The sequence below is a fragment of the Saccharomyces mikatae genome (genome assembly GCF_947241705.1).
Source record: "Saccharomyces mikatae IFO 1815 strain IFO1815 genome assembly, chromosome: 7".
NCBI classification, from domain to species: domain Eukaryota; kingdom Fungi; phylum Ascomycota; class Saccharomycetes; order Saccharomycetales; family Saccharomycetaceae; genus Saccharomyces; species Saccharomyces mikatae.
The window spans coordinates 86,974-106,992 of NC_079262.1; the positions used below are offsets into that span (position 1 = coordinate 86,974).

General features: G+C 39.2%; 11 protein-coding genes across 11 annotated transcripts; 9 read left to right on the forward strand and 2 right to left on the reverse strand.

The window, feature by feature from the left end:
* Positions 1 to 110: 110 nt before the first annotated feature.
* BOL2 (Bol2p) lies at positions 111 to 368 on the forward strand (the record flags this gene model as incomplete). Its single annotated transcript, XM_056222506.1, has 1 exon — positions 111 to 368. One exon carries the CDS (start codon positions 111 to 113, stop codon positions 366 to 368), a length of 258 nt encoding a protein of 85 aa, XP_056082190.1.
* A 104-nt stretch (positions 369 to 472) lies between these two features.
* On the reverse strand, positions 473 to 1,852 carry MDM34 (ERMES complex subunit MDM34; the record flags this gene model as incomplete). The annotated part of the gene is made up of 1 exon (XM_056222507.1): positions 473 to 1,852. The coding sequence occupies one exon, from the start codon at positions 1,850 to 1,852 to the stop codon at positions 473 to 475; it is 1,380 nt and encodes a 459-aa protein (XP_056082191.1).
* Positions 1,853 to 2,480: 628 nt separating this feature from the next.
* Positions 2,481 to 4,898, forward strand: KIP3 (tubulin-dependent ATPase KIP3; the record flags this gene model as incomplete). The annotated part of the gene is made up of 1 exon (XM_056222508.1): positions 2,481 to 4,898. The coding sequence occupies one exon, from the start codon at positions 2,481 to 2,483 to the stop codon at positions 4,896 to 4,898; it is 2,418 nt and encodes an 805-aa protein (XP_056082192.1).
* A 679-nt stretch (positions 4,899 to 5,577) lies between these two features.
* On the forward strand, positions 5,578 to 6,951 carry CLG1 (Clg1p; the record flags this gene model as incomplete). The annotated part of the gene is made up of 1 exon (XM_056222510.1): positions 5,578 to 6,951. The coding sequence occupies one exon, from the start codon at positions 5,578 to 5,580 to the stop codon at positions 6,949 to 6,951; it is 1,374 nt and encodes a 457-aa protein (XP_056082193.1).
* An 819-nt stretch (positions 6,952 to 7,770) lies between these two features.
* On the reverse strand, positions 7,771 to 8,964 carry SKI8 (SKI complex subunit WD repeat protein SKI8; the record flags this gene model as incomplete). Its single annotated transcript, XM_056222511.1, has 1 exon — positions 7,771 to 8,964. One exon carries the CDS (start codon positions 8,962 to 8,964, stop codon positions 7,771 to 7,773), a length of 1,194 nt encoding a protein of 397 aa, XP_056082194.1.
* Positions 8,965 to 9,168: 204 nt separating this feature from the next.
* Positions 9,169 to 10,095, forward strand: VAM7 (Vam7p; the record flags this gene model as incomplete). Its single annotated transcript, XM_056222512.1, has 1 exon — positions 9,169 to 10,095. One exon carries the CDS (start codon positions 9,169 to 9,171, stop codon positions 10,093 to 10,095), a length of 927 nt encoding a protein of 308 aa, XP_056082195.1.
* A 127-nt stretch (positions 10,096 to 10,222) lies between these two features.
* On the forward strand, positions 10,223 to 11,302 carry NCS6 (Ncs6p; the record flags this gene model as incomplete). Its single annotated transcript, XM_056222513.1, has 1 exon — positions 10,223 to 11,302. The coding sequence occupies one exon, from the start codon at positions 10,223 to 10,225 to the stop codon at positions 11,300 to 11,302; it is 1,080 nt and encodes a 359-aa protein (XP_056082196.1).
* Positions 11,303 to 11,497: 195 nt separating this feature from the next.
* On the forward strand, positions 11,498 to 12,166 carry YPT32 (Rab family GTPase YPT32; the record flags this gene model as incomplete). Its single annotated transcript, XM_056222514.1, has 1 exon — positions 11,498 to 12,166. One exon carries the CDS (start codon positions 11,498 to 11,500, stop codon positions 12,164 to 12,166), a length of 669 nt encoding a protein of 222 aa, XP_056082197.1.
* A 1,452-nt stretch (positions 12,167 to 13,618) lies between these two features.
* MIG2 (Mig2p) lies at positions 13,619 to 14,767 on the forward strand (the record flags this gene model as incomplete). Its single annotated transcript, XM_056222515.1, has 1 exon — positions 13,619 to 14,767. The coding sequence occupies one exon, from the start codon at positions 13,619 to 13,621 to the stop codon at positions 14,765 to 14,767; it is 1,149 nt and encodes a 382-aa protein (XP_056082198.1).
* A 373-nt stretch (positions 14,768 to 15,140) lies between these two features.
* Positions 15,141 to 16,388, forward strand: SIP2 (Sip2p; the record flags this gene model as incomplete). The annotated part of the gene is made up of 1 exon (XM_056222516.1): positions 15,141 to 16,388. The coding sequence occupies one exon, from the start codon at positions 15,141 to 15,143 to the stop codon at positions 16,386 to 16,388; it is 1,248 nt and encodes a 415-aa protein (XP_056082199.1).
* A 381-nt stretch (positions 16,389 to 16,769) lies between these two features.
* Positions 16,770 to 19,877, forward strand: SPT16 (chromatin-remodeling protein SPT16; the record flags this gene model as incomplete). The annotated part of the gene is made up of 1 exon (XM_056222517.1): positions 16,770 to 19,877. The coding sequence occupies one exon, from the start codon at positions 16,770 to 16,772 to the stop codon at positions 19,875 to 19,877; it is 3,108 nt and encodes a 1,035-aa protein (XP_056082200.1).
* Between the last annotated feature and the right edge of the window lie 142 nt (positions 19,878 to 20,019).

Sequence of the window (20,019 nt, forward strand, 5' to 3'; positions counted from 1 at the left end):
TATATATATTGCAGGTGAAATATCGAGAGGTGAAAATAGATGACGAATTTACAAAATCGCACATTCCAACAACTCAGAGGAAAAATACAAAACGGCTACGACACTATAAGATGCCCGTTACTGAACAGGGACTCCGCGAGAGGATACAATCAGCCATACCGCACGTTTACCATATCATCGTGACGGATCTCTCATACGGTTGTGGTCAATCGTTTGATATTGTGGTGGTCAGCGACTTCTTTCAAGGTAAAAACAAACTAATGAGGAGCCGTGCGGTGAACAAAGCAGTTAAGGAAGAGCTGCAAGAGATTCACGCATTTAGTTGCAAGTGCTACACTGAGGAGGAGTGGTCTAAGATTGTAGTTTGAAGGGTTACTCAATGAATTTTCTGGTATAACAGTTTAGCTTTCTTGCGTTATTTACATAAGAGAGTATGTATTTTTATATTATGTGTTCACGTAAGTAATTTGTTTTAATGGTATGGCGGAGGGCTTTCCTCCATGCCCCATTTCCAATTATTTGAAGAATCTTGCGAGTTCAAACCAATGAAGTTGAGGGGTCTCATTTTAGATGGATCCTTTTTAGTGTCAAAATTTAACGATATTTTTTCCGGAATGACATATTTATCCCTTATTGATACCGTTGTTTTCAAATATGGGGGAGATTGTTCTTCAATCTCATGTACAGATGTTGAGACCGGTGTGAGTGTTACTGTTTCGATAGCGGTAGTATCACCAACAGCTTCTTCTTCTTGTGATTGTTCGTGAGGCGGTGTGCGGGTCTTCTTGCACTTAATCTTTCTTCTCCTTGGTTTGGCATTGTCGTCGTTGCTATTACTTCTATCAAAAAGTCTAGACTGGATCTTTGTTATCGTAGTCAAATCGTACTGACTTGAATCTAACACTGCTTTAGGTAATAAATTGTGGGAACAGTAAAATGGCTTCACTAACTGTTTAGGTGATACGTTCGTTGACTTGGTTTGGGCAAACGATTGCGAGGAATAGTAATTGTTTAGCGAGGGCATTCTTGATATGAAACGATACAAGTTTTGCCTTTCCAAACAACCTGGTATAGCAGAAAGAGAATTCATCACCGTGGAATGTAGTGATAGCGTTGACCTTGACGAGACAATACTCGAGAGACGTAGCATATTTATTGGAGAAAGCTCCTGGAAATCCGATCCGTCCAAAATAACATTTCTAGACATAGTAGTCTGCTGGTGGTGATGCTCCTTTTTACTAGGGATAGTGCTAGTATTCTCGCCGCGACTAGTAAACCAATTCTGTGATGTGTTGAAGATCAAAGAAGGAAGAACATCCTTGAACACAACATGCATAGACTCCTTCAATCTTCTCTCAATGGTGCTTTGCAAAATTTTTATGGAACAATCAAACTTAAAATCCAAATCCACATCATTAAACGAGATCCCAATCCCAGGATTCTTGACAAAAATATTCGTGATAGCTTCCAGCTCGATGGCACTAAATGTCATTGTTATCGGAATCGTGAATGATCCATTATTAATCAGCCGCGGCATGGTAAAACTGGGGGTGTCTTGCTCATTAATCAACAAAAGATTCGACTCTATAACAGTCTGTATCCGCAACATAGCATCTTTGCACGATATTTTGCAGATTCCCTTTGCCAGTGATTTCGGCTGGGTGATGATGTCTAGGTCCAAAATTTCCAGTTGTGGTATTGTAGGAAAGTCTACCTTCTGTACCGTTATGCCGCTTTTCAGAATATCCAGTTTCTTCTTGGATGGTGAATTTAACGCCGTCGATAATTTTTCCCGTATTCGTTCATTGAAAGAGTTGTCACCGAACACATCCTCGTTAAATCTAAATGACATGATGCCACTGTCACTTCTTGTAATTGTGCCTTTTTTATAATGTTATGAAGTTATTATAGCTTTTGTCCTTTCCCAGCTCATCATGACTCTTTTTATTGGTCTTTCTTTTAGTACAGCTTTTTATTATCCTTTTTTAGCCCTAATTTAAAAGAAGTACACCCTAAAAGAAGAAGAGTAAGCCCTACAAAGTTTATAGAAGCTAGTGCAAAACCCTACTGAAAATAAAAATTTACCCTAGGTTATATAACTTGTCTTATTTGCTAGCCGTTTTTAGTTTTTGTTTTGTTTATTATATTGTATTATGCATTGTTTGATGACTTGGCATGATATTATACTATACTCGAAGAGAAGTGGAATAGGCATATTTTCGTCCAGTTATTAGGATACCAGTTATTCAAAATAGTGTCTAGATTGCTGTACAAAGAAGGCATTTTATAATTCGCGCGTAACCGATTGCTTCAGGTTAATAAGTATATCAGTACTCCTAGCTTATTGATTATCTCTGTTTTCCATAAATAATTTTCATATTCCTTGTTGAGATCGTTTAATTATCGTTCCTTTTTCATCTCCTTCTCACTTTATTGCCTTGATTGTCCCCTACAGCGGTGTGCTATCGATATATTATAAGATGAACGTGCCTGAGTCAAGACAATCCTCCATCGTTGTGGCTATAAGAGTAAGGCCATTCACACCAATGGAAAAAACAAGACTAATTAACGAATCTAGTGGTGCAGAAGTTAATTTTCCCAGTTTAGGTGATTCGTCGTTGATCCTACCCATGAGTGCTAACTCCGAGTCCGATATAGAAATAGATGTTGAAGAAAGCTCTACAAGGAGCAAAAGGAAGAGCTCGTTGAGGAAGAGAATAAGTAGACCGGAAGGCATACGCAAGATAGTGGACTGTGTGGACGACAGAATGCTCATATTCGACCCTGCTGATAGAAACCCTTTGAATAAAGTGAGTGATCAGATCTTGAATTCGATGCGTTCAAGAGCCGCTAAAGCTACTACAGCCTCTAGTAATAACAACAATGCTACAAATAAATTTTCATCACAACGCCGAAGACATGGTGGCGAAATTAAGTTCGTTTTTGATAAACTATTTGATGAGAACTCTTCTCAATCCCGTGTCTACAAAGAGACCACCAGTCCTCTTCTCGATTCTGTGCTTGATGGCTTCAACAGTACTGTATTTGCTTATGGTGCTACTGGATGTGGGAAGACATATACAGTGAGTGGTACTCCTTCGCAACCAGGAATAATCTTTTTAGCCATGGAAGAACTATTCAATAAGATTGCAGACCTGAGGGACGAAAAGAACTTTGAGATTTCTCTATCCTACTTGGAAATATACAATGAAAGGATTAGAGATCTTTTAAAACCAGAGACGCCATCTAAAAGATTGGTGATAAGGGAAGATACGCAAAGTCATATCAAAGTGGCGAATTTGTCGTATCACCACCCAACAACTGTGGAAGATGTCATGGACTTAGTTGTCCAGGGAAACATAAATAGAACTACATCGCCAACGGAGGCTAATGAAGTATCTTCGCGATCCCACGCAGTGCTGCAAATCCACATCATGCAGACTAATAAGCTTGTCGATTTGACCTCGCAACATACTTTTGCTACATTGTCTATAATCGACCTAGCAGGAAGCGAAAGAGCTGCCGCAACAAGAAACCGTGGTATAAGATTGCACGAGGGCGCCAATATTAACAGATCGCTATTAGCGCTTGGGAATTGCATTAACGCCCTATGTCTAAATGATGGCAGTAGAAGTTGTCACATTCCATACAGGGATTCAAAATTAACAAGACTTCTGAAGTTCTCACTGGGCGGCAATTGCAAAACAGTCATGATCGTCTGTATATCACCCAGCAGTTCACATTATGATGAAACATTGAATACTTTAAAATATGCGAACCGTGCTAAGGAAATAAAAACCAAAATAATCAGAAATCAGCAGTCTTTGAGTAGACACGTGGGATCATATTTAAAGATGATTACAGAACAAAAGAGGCAAATTGAGGAACTACGGGAACGAGAAGAGAAAATGATTTCTCTGAAGTTGACGAAATACAAATTAAACAAAGAGAAAATTCAACTGGCCATTAATGAGTGCATAAACCGTGTCCAGCAGACATATTCCGCCGTGGAGACATACCAAATATCAAAGATTTTGAAATCACTAATACTTTGCAAAAGACGGTTTTTGCAAATGGTAAGACTGGAAGTAGATAATTTGATACTACTGTTCGAACAAGAGGAAAGAGTAGCCGCCGAAATGCAACTAGTAATAAATAATTGCCGAATGATCAGTGAACAGCTTTTCAATAAAATACATGAGTTAGAAGTGAAGTTTGACGAAAGTGATGCTTTGCATTCTGTCATTCAGCAGGTACATTCCATTGACTTGAACAAGCTAAGAGAAATGGAAGATTGGGACGAAACTTACGACCTGGTCTATTTGGAATCGTGTCTCAATCAAATATCGGAATTGCAGAGGAATGAGATCTTGGTCAACTCTTCTATAATGACAGAAAAACTAATGTCTGACCCCGGCCTAAACTCCAGATTTAAGTTTTTATCAAAATGGTTAATGGACAGGACTCCTGACATTGAATCCATAATCCAAGATTTGGTCCATATTGATGAAGAGTTTGAACTGTTTGCCAAAAATTTTCTCGCTAACCCTGGTAGCACTTTTACGAACACAAATATAAACATAATCAACACAACAGCAGCTGAGTTGGCGGTACCCGCTGAGACCCTTCCTCGACAAAAGTTACCCAACAAAAAAGTAAAGTGGACAAGCCCCAGCCTTAGCCCCAGTCTCATCGCTGGATCACAACCGGAGCCAGAACTAGAGCCGGAACATGACCAAGACGTCACCGCAGGGGAAGTGGACGTGAGCATGCAAGATACGACATTCAACGAGCAAGGGCCCTCGACGCCATCCACTACTACTGCAGAGGTTCCAAGAAGGAAAATGCGTTCCTCCCTACTCACTCATCAAAATTTACTGGCCACTGCCAAAAAGTAACATACATATCATACGTAAACTACCCATTATCACTTCTATCTACTAGCATTAAACATCATTCCTTATTACGGATAATCTCCGGGTCACGGAAAAAATTTTTTTTAATTTCTTTTTTTCAATTTATTTGGCACGAGAAAAGGTCCAAAACGAATATTTGTTATATATCATTAGTCACATTAACTGTTTTAAAGAGATTACAATAGTAACTAAGCACCACAAATCATTGATCTTTTAAGAAAAACGTACAAGGATCATATACTAGATTCTCGTTCTCGTTTCTTCTTTCTTTTTTTTTTCTTTAAAGCCTTTTATTGGGTTAATTTCCTTTATTGACCCAAGTTAAAAGAAAACGTTTCTCAGGAGACTCTTTTAAGCAGAGTTAACAACTTCGTGTTTACTGTTGTTTTTAGAGAGACTGCATTACTTAAAGCCTGCCTTTAAGTTTTCGAGTCGTTTTTTTTTATTAGCTTTCACCTTTTTTCTGTGTGTTTGTGTATATTCAGTGGGGTTATTTTACAGTATTCGAAGACATTTCGTTTTACCATTAAATTAGCTTTATCAGCGCCTAGCTTATACACCACAAGGATATTTTATCCTTAACATTATTAAGACAGTTATTGAGTTAATTCGTCTTCCAACCCCAAACCACCCGTCCCTCCTGCCACTTCTTCATATAGAGATGACTAGTGCTTTCAAGTACTATCCTGAAACAATGGGTAGTTCTAATGGGTACCCAATAAACTTGCCTTTCCCAAAAGGTTCGGCTGTTTCGGTAGCTAACGCCGCTAGACAACCACCAAAATATCTAGGTCATGTTCCCTCCCAATCGGTTCACACTCAGTTACCATCCATGGCTTCTTTAGGTTATTTCAACCACTCTAGCTCTACTTACTTCCCTCCTCCTGCACAGCTTCCACATCAGCAGCAACCACCTATCCTCCCCCCTCCGGGCTTAATGTACACTAGTAATAATAACAACAATATTATTCCTTCTTCGGTCCAAATGATCACTGATGGACAAAAACAACAACAACAACAACAATCTAACCAAGTGAATGGGGGCGTTAGTGAGAACTTGGATTACGATATACCTATGATGTCAAAATTTATCATGGAAAACGCCTTTGTTGCCTTCAACGCTAACTATAGCACGGATGATCAGACCACGGATTTATTTTTCAAAGGAATTTCTTCTGTATTAAACGCAACGAGGTTACCTTCTGCTACTATTTTTTTGGCCATTGATTATCTTTTCAAATATATCAATAGATTGACCAATGGGATACATTCAATTGGTGGAAATTCAATTAATATTATTTATCAAAATACTATGATTGCGTTCATATTGGCAAACAAGTTCAACGATGACAAAACTTTTACCAATAGCTCATGGTCACAGGCAACGGGAATATTGATTAATATTATCAATGATTTTGAGAAACAATGGTTGAGAATATTCAATTGGGAATTATATGATAGTGATTTTCTTTATTACGAGTTTGTTAAGAATTTTGAGATCTTCCAGCAAAATCAATTTAAACCTGCTACAGCGATTCCAACTTTATTGTCGCCTATTATCAACGTTAGTAATGCAGGAACCTCAAATTTCAACTTAAAACCCACTTCCACAAACAATCCTTTGTCTCCGGTTTCCAATTATGAGACACCCATGCTGATGCCGAATAACATGTTTTCATCGCCCTCACATCAAAGTAATTCAAGGTCAGATTTTTCTAGTATGAATAGTTACTATAACTATTACAACTATAATCAGCCAAGAGTTAATCATTATCAACAATATCCCAACATATATTCTTCACCAATTTCAGAAACTCAGTTTGATTACGACTTTTATAATTTCGGTAATCAACAGCAACAGCAACAGCAACCGCAACAGCAACAACAACCCTCATTTTTACCTGCTGCTCCACAATTACCTCCTCCTCACGTTCACCAATCTTATGGCCATCATCTTGGTTGGAAGTCAATGGATGACTCCGTGAATCATTCTAGGTTCGAACGAAACTACTTTCCGTATTCGGCAGTATATTAATGGAATTCTCCTTTTCTCATATTTTTTTGCTCCTATACTTTATGAAGTATAACACTTTTTTTAGCCTCGAAATTTTCTTTCGAATTCATTTTTCAAAATTGTTCTCTTCTGTGATAACAATACTTCTCGAATAAGAATGTCAAAAATTGAAAAACTCTGATAAGAACCAAGAACGTGTTTTTCTTATAATACGAAAGGAAAGTTAGATAAAATTTTGAGAATGAAAATGAGAAGAAGAAAGAAAATCATTACTTTTTTACTAATACTTTCTATGGACCTCTTAAATGAGTGATCTTATTAAAAAAATGAAAAATAAAAAAAAAAAAAAAAAATACAAAACTAAACAAATTTTATGACAGAAATAATTACTATAAAAAATGCAAACAAAAAATATTTTTGGATTTAACAACATTTTCTTTTTTGTCCTTCATCATTTTTCTCGTTTACTTTGTTATTATTTTTTTCAAGTTCTCAACATATACGTACACAAGTATTGATTCTATCTCTTTCCAATATTTAAGAAATACATATAAAAAATCCCTTTTTTTTTTTTAGTACTAGTAAACAGTAACTTTTTATGTGTTAAGTTCAGAAGTTGCCTATTTATGCCATTTTTTTTGATCGTGAAATTGAAAGCAATTCTGAAGAAAATAGCGGACGCAATGAAAGTTCCACTCCTAGTTCCTCAATCACTATTAATTATGTAACTCTTGATTTCGAAATTTTGGTTATAGTAGAAGCTACAGAAATTTTTATGGATCAAGAGAAATGATGGATGATTATATGATTGCATGCAATGTACTGAGATATTATTTAAGACTATTTACCCCCAGCTTCTCTGAACCACCTGATACTTCTATCTAAACATGTACAGCATAAGCTTTCATTTAAATCAGCTCCCATGCCAGATCTCCAACCTTTCTTTAGAAATTTCACGTCAAAGACACCAGGATCAGCTAAGGAATCTCCATTTTCATCAACAGATAAAATGTCCTCTTCGATCTCAATATCATCACAATGCATATTCAAGGTTGTGATTCTTTCTTTGGTTTTTACATCCCAAAACCTTAATTTACCATCCCATCCGGCGCTGCATAATGTTTCACCCGAATCATTAAAAGATAGACTTGTCACCCAGCTGGAATGCGCATATTCACCAAGACTTGCTTGTGAGCTATGTGTTGGAACGGATAAAGCGCCTATTCTTTCACCAAATTCAGTTTCATACAGAGTAATACAGCCAAAAGAATTCGAATCGTGTGCAACGGCTAATAGGGACCCTTGAGGAGAGAACCTTACTGATCTTATAGAATTTGAGTTATTGATCATAGAATATTGAGACTCAAAATTGTATAAAGGACGTAGAGTGGATAGTTCTGAAATTTGTACTGTTCCATTGTTAAAACCGGTGGCAATTAACCCTCGTTCTGAGATATCGACGGAAGTGGCAAATTGTTTTGGAGTCATTGGCGCTTCAACTGTGCCTTGAAGCTCCAATGCAGGCCTCCAATCAGGCGCTGAAGAATCTGACTCATCCGCAAATGGGTGAAACTTCCAGATGTAAGTCATGCCTTTGACGTCAGTAGCGGTTAGCCTATGGGAAAGTAGCCTATCATTTGAGGCACACCACTTAAGAGCCCAATAAGAATGCTTTTTCATATCTGTGTTTAATAGATCTAACTTTTCGAATAGAACATTCTTGGTCTCACCTTCTCTAGTGATACGGTAGAAGAACAAATCGCCAGAAAATGAAGTGGTGGCGACAAGACATAATTCAAAAGCGTCTTTCTCGATAGTTTGCAAGACGTCCACATGATGCAATCCAGTCTTATGAACAAAATGAGAGTAGGACTTATCCTTCGGGTTTTCATTATCTAGTAGCTTATTATCCCATAATCTTAGGTACCCGTCACCTGAACAACTTACCGTAAATGAATTGCATACTGAAACCGAGAAAATATCAGCCTCATGTGCTTTACCTGCATTTGCTGTAGCAATGAACACCTTGGACATTCTAATTGTACTTGATCAAGTGTTCTGTGTCGTTTGTAGCCTTCACATTATGCTTGTTCAACGTGGTCTAGTTTTATTTCTTTTATTTTTTTTTTCCGCATAAGATTTGAATAGACTGACTAGCCAAAACAAAAACAAAAACAAACAATAGAATCATAAAAGGGTTGGTGGCCAACATTGGTAGCAACTAGTCCAGCAGGCATGATGAGTGACAAGATAAGAATTCAGGTGGATAATGTTGAAATCAAGCCTAAATATGTTCTATATGGAATTAGTACGCCAAACAAACACTTATACAAGAGGTATTCTGAATTCTGGAAACTGAAAACACAATTAGAGAAGCAAGTTGGAAGTACCATTCCGTACGATTTCCCCGAAAAACCCAGTGTGTTAGACAGAATGTGGCAAAGAAGGTATGACGATCCAGAAATGATTGACGAAAGACGTATTGGGCTAGAGAGGTTTCTCAATGAACTATATAACGACCGCTTTGATTCTCGATGGAGGGACACAAAAATCGCACAAGACTTCTTGCAGTTGTCAACGCCAAAAGTTTCTCAAGAAAAGTCAGAGCAACGTCAAAGTATTGATGACGAAGTAGAATGGGGCGAAATGATACGAGATGTCAAGCTGGATTTAGATGAGGAAAGTGATGGCACGCCCAGTGTACATGGCGCACTAAGAGCACGGACAAAGCTCCACAAGTTACGAGAGAGACTAGAACGGGATGCACAAAGGAAGTTACTCCCAAGCATGGAAGTAACCCGACGCGCTGCTCTATTGAGATCGCTACTTAAAGAATGTGATAATATTGGTACAACAAACATCACTCAGGACCGTGGACGGCTCTTGGGGGTCGCTACGAGTGGGACCTCTCCTACTACGGATGCTCAAGGAAGAACCAATAACGATTTGCAACAGGGACAGGTGCAAATGGTACGTGACCAAGAACAGGAGTTGATCGCATTGCACCGAATTATCCAGGCTCAACGTGGATTGGCCTTGGAGATGAACGAAGAATTGCAGACACAAAATGAGTTACTCACGGTCCTCGAAGATGACGTTGACAACACTGGTAGAAGATTACAGATAGCCAACAGGAAGGCGAGGCAATTCAACAATAGTGCTTGAAATAAAGGCCTTCTCCTCCGGGTCACGGATTTAAAAGCATCCTCTTGAACAAATAAAAAATTAAAATGGAGAAGTTGAAAATTTTAGCGATGAGATGTAAAGGTCAGAGTAAAGCTAATCAAGTGTGATGTCATTTACTGCTCCTTCAGATCCTGTGAATAGGCCGACGAAAGTAAAGGTATCACAGCTGTGCGAGCTGTGCCATTCAAGAAAGGCCCTCATTAGAAGACCGAAGAACTTGTCTAAACTTTGCAAACAATGTTTTTGTCTGGTGTTCGAGACGGAGATCCATAACACCATTGTGGCAAATAAGCTATTCCAAAGGGGAGAACGGATAGCTGTGGGTGCCTCCGGTGGTAAGGACTCCACGGTGCTAGCACATATGTTAAAGCTTTTGAATGACCGCTACGATTATGGCATCGAGATTGTACTGTTGAGTATTGACGAAGGGATTGTTGGATACAGAGATGATTCCTTGGCTACAGTGAAGAGAAACCAAAAGCAGTACGGGCTGCCCTTGGAGATTTTCTCCTTTAAAGACCTCTATGATTGGACGATGGACGAGATTGTGTCTGTTGCGGGAATAAGGAACAGCTGCACGTATTGTGGTGTTTTCAGAAGACAGTCACTGGATCGTGGTGCAGCAAAGCTGGGGATATCGCATGTTGTCACAGGTCACAATGCAGATGATATGGCTGAGACAGTGCTAATGAATATTCTACGAGGCGATGTGGCAAGATTAGAGAAATCAACTGCGATCATCACACAAAGTAGTGGGTCACCGATCAAGAGATCAAAACCTTTTAAATATTCTTATCAAAAGGAGATTGTCCTGTATGCACATTACATGAAACTGGACTACTTTTCCACAGAATGTACATATGCGCCAGAAGCCTTTAGAGGTACTGCAAGAGAATATATGAAGAACCTGGAGGCAGTAAGACCCAGTTGCATTATAGACATTATTCAAAGTGGGGAAAACTTGGTTTTAAAAGCCAAGAAATCCAACGCGAAGAAGAGAGTTGTCAAGTTTGTTGACGGCAATCGCTGTACTAAATGTGGATATCTGTCGTCGAATAACATTTGCAAGGCATGCATGTTGCTGGAAGGTCTGGAGAAAAGCAGAGCTCAAGTAGCAATTGAGAATGACACTTCGAACGATGGTGCAGCCTTAAAACTGAGGGCTCTGGAGAAACTCAGCTTCTGATCTATAGTTTACAGTATAAGAATGCAATAAAACATTGTATAATATAATATAGTACGGCGCGGCGTCCATAAGAACGCGCAACACAATAAAGACAAATATATCAATTAGTATTAAAGCGGGCCATTACAGGGTGGGCGCTGGAAAGAAGGTAAAGCGTGGTGACAAAGAGCAAACCAAGCACATTGATTTGCAAGAATGAGCAACGAAGATTACGGATACGACTATGATTATTTGTTCAAGATAGTTTTGATTGGGGACTCCGGCGTGGGTAAATCGAATCTGTTGTCGAGATTCACAACAGATGAATTCAACATTGAATCCAAATCTACAATTGGCGTGGAATTTGCGACAAGAACCATTGAAGTTGAAAACAAGAAGATAAAAGCGCAGATTTGGGACACTGCAGGACAAGAACGTTACAGAGCCATCACTTCTGCGTATTATCGTGGAGCTGTGGGTGCCCTAATAGTGTATGATATAAGCAAATCGAGTTCCTACGAGAATTGCAACCATTGGCTTACCGAACTAAGGGAGAATGCCGACGACAATGTTGCTGTTGGATTGATAGGGAACAAATCAGATTTGGCTCATTTAAGAGCAGTACCTACGGATGAAGCGAAAAATTTTGCCATGGAAAACCAAATGTTATTCACTGAAACAAGTGCTTTAAATAGCGACAATGTAGATAGGGCGTTTAGAGAACTGATCATAGCTATTTTCCAAATGGTGAGCAAACATCAGGTTGACTTGAACGGGACAGGTACCAACAACACAAGCTCTAACGGCGGTCCAAAAGGCCCGACCATTAGCTTAACACCGGCACCAAATCAGGATAAGAAGAAGAAATCTAGTAACTGCTGTTAATAATTTGTGCCCTACAAAAAGGTCGCGTGGTTTCATGCATATTCTGCCTACATATAATCCGTTAATAATGCTTTTATAAACACAATCAAGTACATATACCTTTTAAGTTATCTATTGTTATCCCTCATCGCCAAAAAAAAAATGTATAAACCCATGTATGCCTCTAAAGAACACGTTCAGCATTCCTAACGATCATATTTGCGAGATCTGAAGACAAGAATATGATTTTTTTCCTTTACGATCATTGTATTCCTTCTTTGCACGAGCTAGAAAGCACACGGGTACGTTATTTCCATAGACCTGAGTAATGTTGGACGATTTAGTAACCGCCCGGATTATTTTCCATCCATTCAATGCGCCCGCTCTACGTATTTTCACGTAGCTACTCGGATACGATTTCTATTATGGTTTATATTCGAAGTTTTTCCGAAAGTGCGGGTTTTGAAGGTTTATCCGAGGCGAGATGAGGGGAAAGCCGGAGAAGGAAGGCTGTTTACGTATGCAAGGGTGGGTACGAGAATGATTCATTTCCTGTCAGTGTTTTTTTTGTTGTTCTGTTTCTTTCTTTGTATTAGTTTACTTACCATGAATACAATTATTTCTAAATCTGCAATAAAGCGTGTTTCGGGTTACAAACTCGCTCAATACAGTAGTTGCGTTCTACTTACGGAAATTACCGTTCTCGGTTCCAAGGAAGTAAAAAAAAACGACTCTCGCTCTCTCCTTCCCCCACTTGTAAAGGGAAAAAGTATAATATATTTCATGGCTCTCGAGAGGAGTTTTGGAAGCGACCATATTGAGTATGTTCTCTGATTTGTACCCTTATGATAGCATTATCGTAATGTGATCACATCTGAGTTGATAAGCACGAAGACATACGATGGCATTTGCTGAGTGGATTTACAAGTGACCATCATCTCTACCGTATGGCCCAATAAGCTGTGGCGATGTGATGCAGTGCCCTACTGCCCCCTGCGGTGCTAACGTCAACCAACTCTCCCCTTTCCCCATTGACTTTAACGTATAACGAGAGTTAAAGATTGATAGGCTCATACGAAGAAGAAAAAAAGCCGGGATAAGAAACCCCGCCTCCACCTTTTGGGCTCATCCGAAAATTTATCCGAAGCAGACATCCGCGGAGCACCCGCAAAACTGAAGTTCTAACTCTAACTTATATGCCGCTGAGAAAAATCCCGTACGAGACCACGGCAAATGATCCGTTTGAGTAAGTTTTTCCGATAATCACTCCAGACCAAAGGCGCCTCTGGTATATAAGCAATTGAGAAACCTGTTTCTAGTGAGATGTACCTTAGGTTATGCGTATCGAATTGTGTGCTCACTTGTATTTGTATCTTTGTCATTACGTAGCTTAACTTGTACAGTGGGTTAAAATTTTTTTGAATTTTCATAGTGATATAATAAAACACACTTGAAAGAAAGAAAAGAAGAAAAATGCCTAAAAAGCAAACCACCTTTCCAGTAGATAACGAAAACAGACCTTTTAGATGTGATACCTGTCATCGTGGTTTCCATCGTTTGGAACATAAAAAGAGACACTTGAGAACACACACCGGTGAAAAACCTCACCATTGCGCATTTCCTGGCTGCGGGAAAAGCTTTAGTAGAAGCGACGAACTGAAAAGGCATATGAGAACGCATACAGGGCAATCTCAAAGGAGATTGAAGAAATCCAGTGTACAGAAACAGGAATTCTTGACAGTAAGCGGTATACCTACAATTGCATCAGGTGTGATGATCCATCAACCAATACCGCAAGTTTTACCAGCAAATATGGCCATCAACGTGCAAACGGTTGGTGGCAGTAATATTATACATGCCCCTAATGCTGTGCACCCTATGATGATACCCATTATGGCGCAACCGGCTCCTATGCATGCCTCTGCAGCATCTTTCCAGACTGCAACCTCTCCAATGCCCATATCTACATCATACACGCCTGTTCCATCGCAATCTTTCACTTCCTTTCAGAGCTCCATTGGCTCCATACAGTCAAATAGCGACGTTTCATCCGTTTTCTCGAACATGAATGTTCGTATAAACACTCCTCGCTCGGTACCAAATTCTCCGAATGACGGGTACTTGCATCAGCAACATGTCCCACAGCAGTATCATCATCAGTCTACTAGCCCTTCTGTTGCTAAGCAACAGAAAACTTTCGCAAGTTCTCTTGCATCAGCATTATCTACATTACAGAGAAGAACACCTGTGAGTGCCACCTCGATCACAATGGAATCACCATCTTCACCAAGTGATTCCTGCCATACTTCAGCATCTAGCAGCGCTATCTCTTTACCTTTTAGCAGTGCTCCTTCTCACCTCGCCATGGCCAAAGAACTTGGGTCTGTCTACCTGGATTCTAATAGGTATACCACCAAATCCAGAAGGGAAAGAGCTAAATTTGAAATTCCTCAAGAGAAAGAAGAAGACACAAACAACAGCAGCAGCAGCGGCAATGAAGAGGAGGAGAGCGAATCGCTAGGTCATGAAGTTAGTAAAAGCAGAAAAAAACTGTCAGGAGTAAAACTACCTCCTGTACGTAACTTATTGAAACAAATCGATGTCTTCAATGGTCCGAAATGAGCCTAACCTTCAAAAGTCCTCTTTATCACCAGTTTCTCCTCTAACGAACTTTCATGAAACAAAATTAGCATCTAACGCGCACTTACATAGATAGATTAAATAGAAAACATGCATCACACGAATCTATATCGTCATCAAGAGTCATTTAGACTAACATTTTCCAGTAACACATTTATCTGTAGAGAACTACGGCCGCTATACGCCTTTTGTCTTGCTGCTCCCTTGGACCGAGTTACGATTTACCTTGCGTTTTCGGATCGTCAGAATCTTTTGGGGGAATAAATAGATAAAAACACATGTTTTATGGGAGAAAGGGAGAGTTGATGAGACACTTGTGCTTTTTCAATAGTAATAAGAGCAGCCAGTAGCTTCTATGGGTACCACAACAAGTTATCCCACTCATCAAAACCAAACGATCGGAAAGAGTCGCACAATTATAATGAATGGGGCTACTGAAAAAGCAGGTAATAGTCAAGGCAGTGAGCCGCAAGAGATGGATGCGGTAAGCAAGAAAGTTACTGAGCTAAGCTTGAATGGCTCTTCATGTTCGAAAGACGTGGAAAAGCTACCAGGGGAAGGGTCTATGACAAAGAAGAAATCCACGTTGCTATTGCGTGAAGAGGACGAACCCGCTATGCCAGAGCTATCTGTAGTGGAAACAGCGATGGACACTGAATCGGAGTCTTCCTCTACTAGCGATAATGAAAGCGGAGATATCGTTGCCCAAACGACAGGATCCAGACAAGATACTAGTGCTGGTGTTGACCCATCGACCCCTTACTCGCCGGCGCGGAAAGGTCGGCAGCAAATGGATAGCAAAGAACGGTTGGAAGGCTCCACTGAAATCAAGAGCTCATTAATGGTGCCTGTGGAGATAAAGTGGCAGCAAGGTGGTTCGAAGGTTTACGTGACAGGTTCGTTTACCAAATGGAGGAAAATGATTGGTTTGATACCTGATTCTAAACACAGCGGGGCTTTTCATGTTAAACTAAGGCTGCTTCCAGGTACACACAGGTTCAGATTTGTAGTGGATAATGAGCTTAGAGTCAGCGACTTCTTGCCTACGGCTACGGATCAGATGGGAAACTTTGTTAATTACATTGAAGTCAGGGAGCCAGAAAAAAAAGCAACAGACGGAAAAAGAAAGTCTAAGAAAGAGTATTCCATACAAGCCCCCACCAGCGATCGATCGTCCATTGCCTTGCAAATTGGTAAGGATCCAGACGACTTTGGTGACGGATATACAAGGTTTCATGAAGATTTCTCCCCCAGACCTCCCCAGGAATACACTGCTGACATTCCTGCTGTGTTTTCTGACCCATCCGTAATGGAACGGTACTATTACACTCTGGACCGAGAGCAAAATCACAACGATACCTCATGGTTAACACCGCCCCTATTACCTCCTCAATTGGAGAATGTCATCTTGAATAAATACTATATGACACAGGACCAATTCAACGAAAACAACTCGGGGGCTTTGCCCATTCCAAACCATGTGGTGCTGAACCATCTGATTACCAGTAGTATTAAACATAATACCCTTTGCGTAGCTTCCATCGTTCGATACAAACAGAAATACGTGACGCAAATCCTTTATGCGCCCATAGAGTCCTCGTAATCCGGGATTTGTACGCTTGAAACGTGATATTTCTTGTAGATATTTTTAGCAGCTCTAAAGTGTAGACCTCTATTCCCGCTTCAGCCTGAGCAGATATGCATAAACAAATAATATAATGATCCATTAGTAAAGTTCAAGCTTCTACAATGTTTATTATTGTCACAGATTACGAGGCCAGTACCCGGAAGTCGCGTGACCTTTTTCTAAGAACGAAAAAAATCGCCACTTTTACTGAAAATGAAAAATAGTAAATTCAAATATTGGCAGGAATAGGAACAAAGTTACCAAAAGGACTACCGAACTAAAAGGTCCAAAAAGTTCAACTATTTCAGCTTTGTGATATTTTATCTTTTCTAAACGGCTCCGTATATTTAGACTAGTATGGAAGAACTGAATATTAATTTCGACATATTCAAGAAAAGAATTGAATCATTGTATTCCAAATATAACGAGTTCGATGGTTCTCCAAATTCTTTACTGTTCGTTTTGGGTTCGTCCAATGCAGAAAATCCGTACCAGAAGACGACCATTCTGCATAACTGGTTATTGGGCTATGAATTTCCGGCTACCTTGATTGCATTAGTTCCTGGAAAGCTTATTATTGTCACCAGTTCTGCCAAGGCCAAGCATTTACAAAAGGCAGTTGACCTATTCAAAGACTCTGAAAGTAAAATTACACTTGAATTATGGCAGAGAAACAATAAAGAACCAGAACATAATAAGAAGTTGTTTGATGATGTTATAGCTTTAATCAATAGTTCTGGTAAAACAGTCGGTATTCCTGAAAAGGACTCTTATCAAGGCAAATTTATGACGGAATGGAACCCAATATGGGAGGCAGCTGTGAAGGAAAACGAATTCAATGTCATTGATATCTCTCTTGGTCTCTCCAAAGTTTGGGAAGTTAAGGATGCAAATGAACAAGCATATTTGTCTGTTTCCAGTAAAGGATCTGATAAATTCATGGATCTTTTATCTAATGAAATGGTTCGTGCCGTTGACGAAGAATTGAAGATCACCAATGCCAAATTATCAGACAAAATTGAGAATAAAATTGATGATGTTAAATTTTTGAAACAACTAAGTCCTGATTTGAGCGCATTGTGCCCGCCAAATCACAAGTTCAACTTTGATTTATTGGATTGGACTTATTCTCCTATCATTCAGTCAGGGAAAAAGTTTGACCTTAGGGTTTCTGCCCGTTCCACCAACGACCAGTTGTATGGTAACGGTTGTATTTTAGCTTCATGTGGTATCCGTTACAATAATTACTGCTCCAATATTACCAGGACCTTTTTGATCGATCCATCCGAAGAAATGGTTAATAACTACGATTTTTTACTAACTCTACAGAAAGAGATTGTAACGAATATTTTAACGGCTGGTCGTACGCCAAAAGAAGTGTATGAGTTAGTTATCGCTTTCATTGAAAAATCCAAGCCTGAATTAGTACCCAATTTTACTAAAAACATTGGCTCGTTGATCGGTCTTGAATTTAGGGATTCCAACTTTATACTTAACGTTAAGAATGATTATCGTAAGATCCAACGTGGCGATTGCTTTAACCTTTCGTTCGGTTTTAATAATCTGAAAGATTCTCAAAGTGATAGCAATTATGCCTTACAACTAGCTGATACAGTCCAGATTCCAGTTGACGAAGCAGAGCCTTTACGATTTCTAACAAATTACACTAAAGCTAAATCACAAATTTCTTTTTATTTCAATAACGAGGAGGAAGACAATAATAAAAAGAAATCTTCGCCATCCACTAAGGTTCCTAGTAAACCAGATAGAAATTCCAAAATTTTAAGAACGAAGTTACGTGGTGAGGCTCGTGGTGGTGCTGAAGACGCTCAAAAGGAACAAATTCGTAAAGAAAACCAAAAGAAACTGCACGAAAAATTAGAGAAAAATGGATTACTGAGATTTAGCGCTGCTGATGCCAATGGTCCAGATAGCGAACCTCGTCAATACTTCAAAAAATATGAATCCTATGTTCGGGATTCACAACTACCAACTAATATTCGTGACCTAAGAATCCACGTTGACTGGAAAAGCCAGACAATTATTCTACCCATTTATGGCAGGCCAGTTCCATTCCATATAAACTCATATAAGAATGGTTCTAAGAACGAAGAAGGCGAATATACGTATTTACGTTTGAACTTCAATTCACCGGGGTCTTCTGGCGGTATTTCTAAGAAAGTAGAAGAATTGCCATACGAGGAATCTTCTGATAATCAATTTGTACGTTCAATCACTTTAAGATCTAAGGATGGTGATCGCATGAGCGAAACCTTCAAACAAATCGCCGATTTAAAAAAAGAAGCAACGAAGAGGGAGCAAGAACGTAAAGCACTTGCTGATGTTGTTCAACAAGATAAGTTGATTGAAAATAAAACGGGAAGAACAAAAAGACTGGATCAAATTTTTGTCAGACCAAATCCTGATACAAAACGTGTTCCAAGTACAGTCTTTATTCATGAAAATGGTATTAGATTCCAGTCACCATTGAGGACCGATAGTAGAATTGATATATTGTTTTCCAACATCAAAAATCTAATTTTCCAATCTTGTAAGGGTGAACTAATTGTTGTCATTCATATTCATTTGAAGAACCCGATTTTAATGGGTAAAAAGAAAATTCAAGACGTTCAATTTTATCGCGAAGCTTCTGACATGTCTGTTGATGAGACTGGAGGTGGAAGACGCGGCCAATCCAGATTTAGAAGATATGGTGATGAGGATGAACTAGAACAAGAGCAAGAAGAAAGAAGAAAGCGAGCTGCGCTTGATAAAGAATTTAAGTATTTTGCAGATGCAATTGCAGAGGCATCGAACGGTTTACTGACTGTGGAGAATACGTTCAGAGATTTAGGCTTTCAAGGTGTTCCCAATAGATCGGCAGTTTTTTGTATGCCAACTACAGATTGTTTGGTTCAATTGATTGAACCACCGTTTTTGGTCATTAATCTGGAGGAGGTTGAAATCTGTATTTTAGAGAGAGTTCAATTTGGCTTGAAGAACTTCGACATGGTTTTCGTTTATAAAGATTTTAATAAGCCCGTTACACACATCAATACGGTTCCAATAGAATCTTTAGATTTCTTAAAGCAATGGTTGACAGACATGGACATTCCCTACACTGTTTCAACGATCAATTTGAATTGGGCTACAATTATGAAGTCTTTACAAGATGATCCATACCAGTTTTTCTTGGACGGTGGCTGGAACTTCCTGGCTACTGGTTCTGATGATGAAGCATCTGATGAAAGTGAGGAAGAAGTTAGTGAATATGAGGCTTCTGAAGACGACGTAAGTGATGAAAGTGCTTTTTCTGAAGATGAAGAAGGATCTGAGGTGGACGATGATATTAGCGGTGATGAAAGTGAGGACTATAGCGGCGATGAAAGTGAAGAAGGTGAAGATTGGGACGAATTAGAGAAAAAGGCTGCTAGAGCTGACAGGGGTGCAAACTTTAGAGACTAGACTCTATTATACTTACCTGCTTTTAATGGAATCTAACTAATTCAACGAAGGCTTACTTTTACGTATCCAGGATAATAATAGTACGTAGAAATAACATTTAACATATGTGCAAACGGACTGATAATGTCTGGTTTACGGCAAA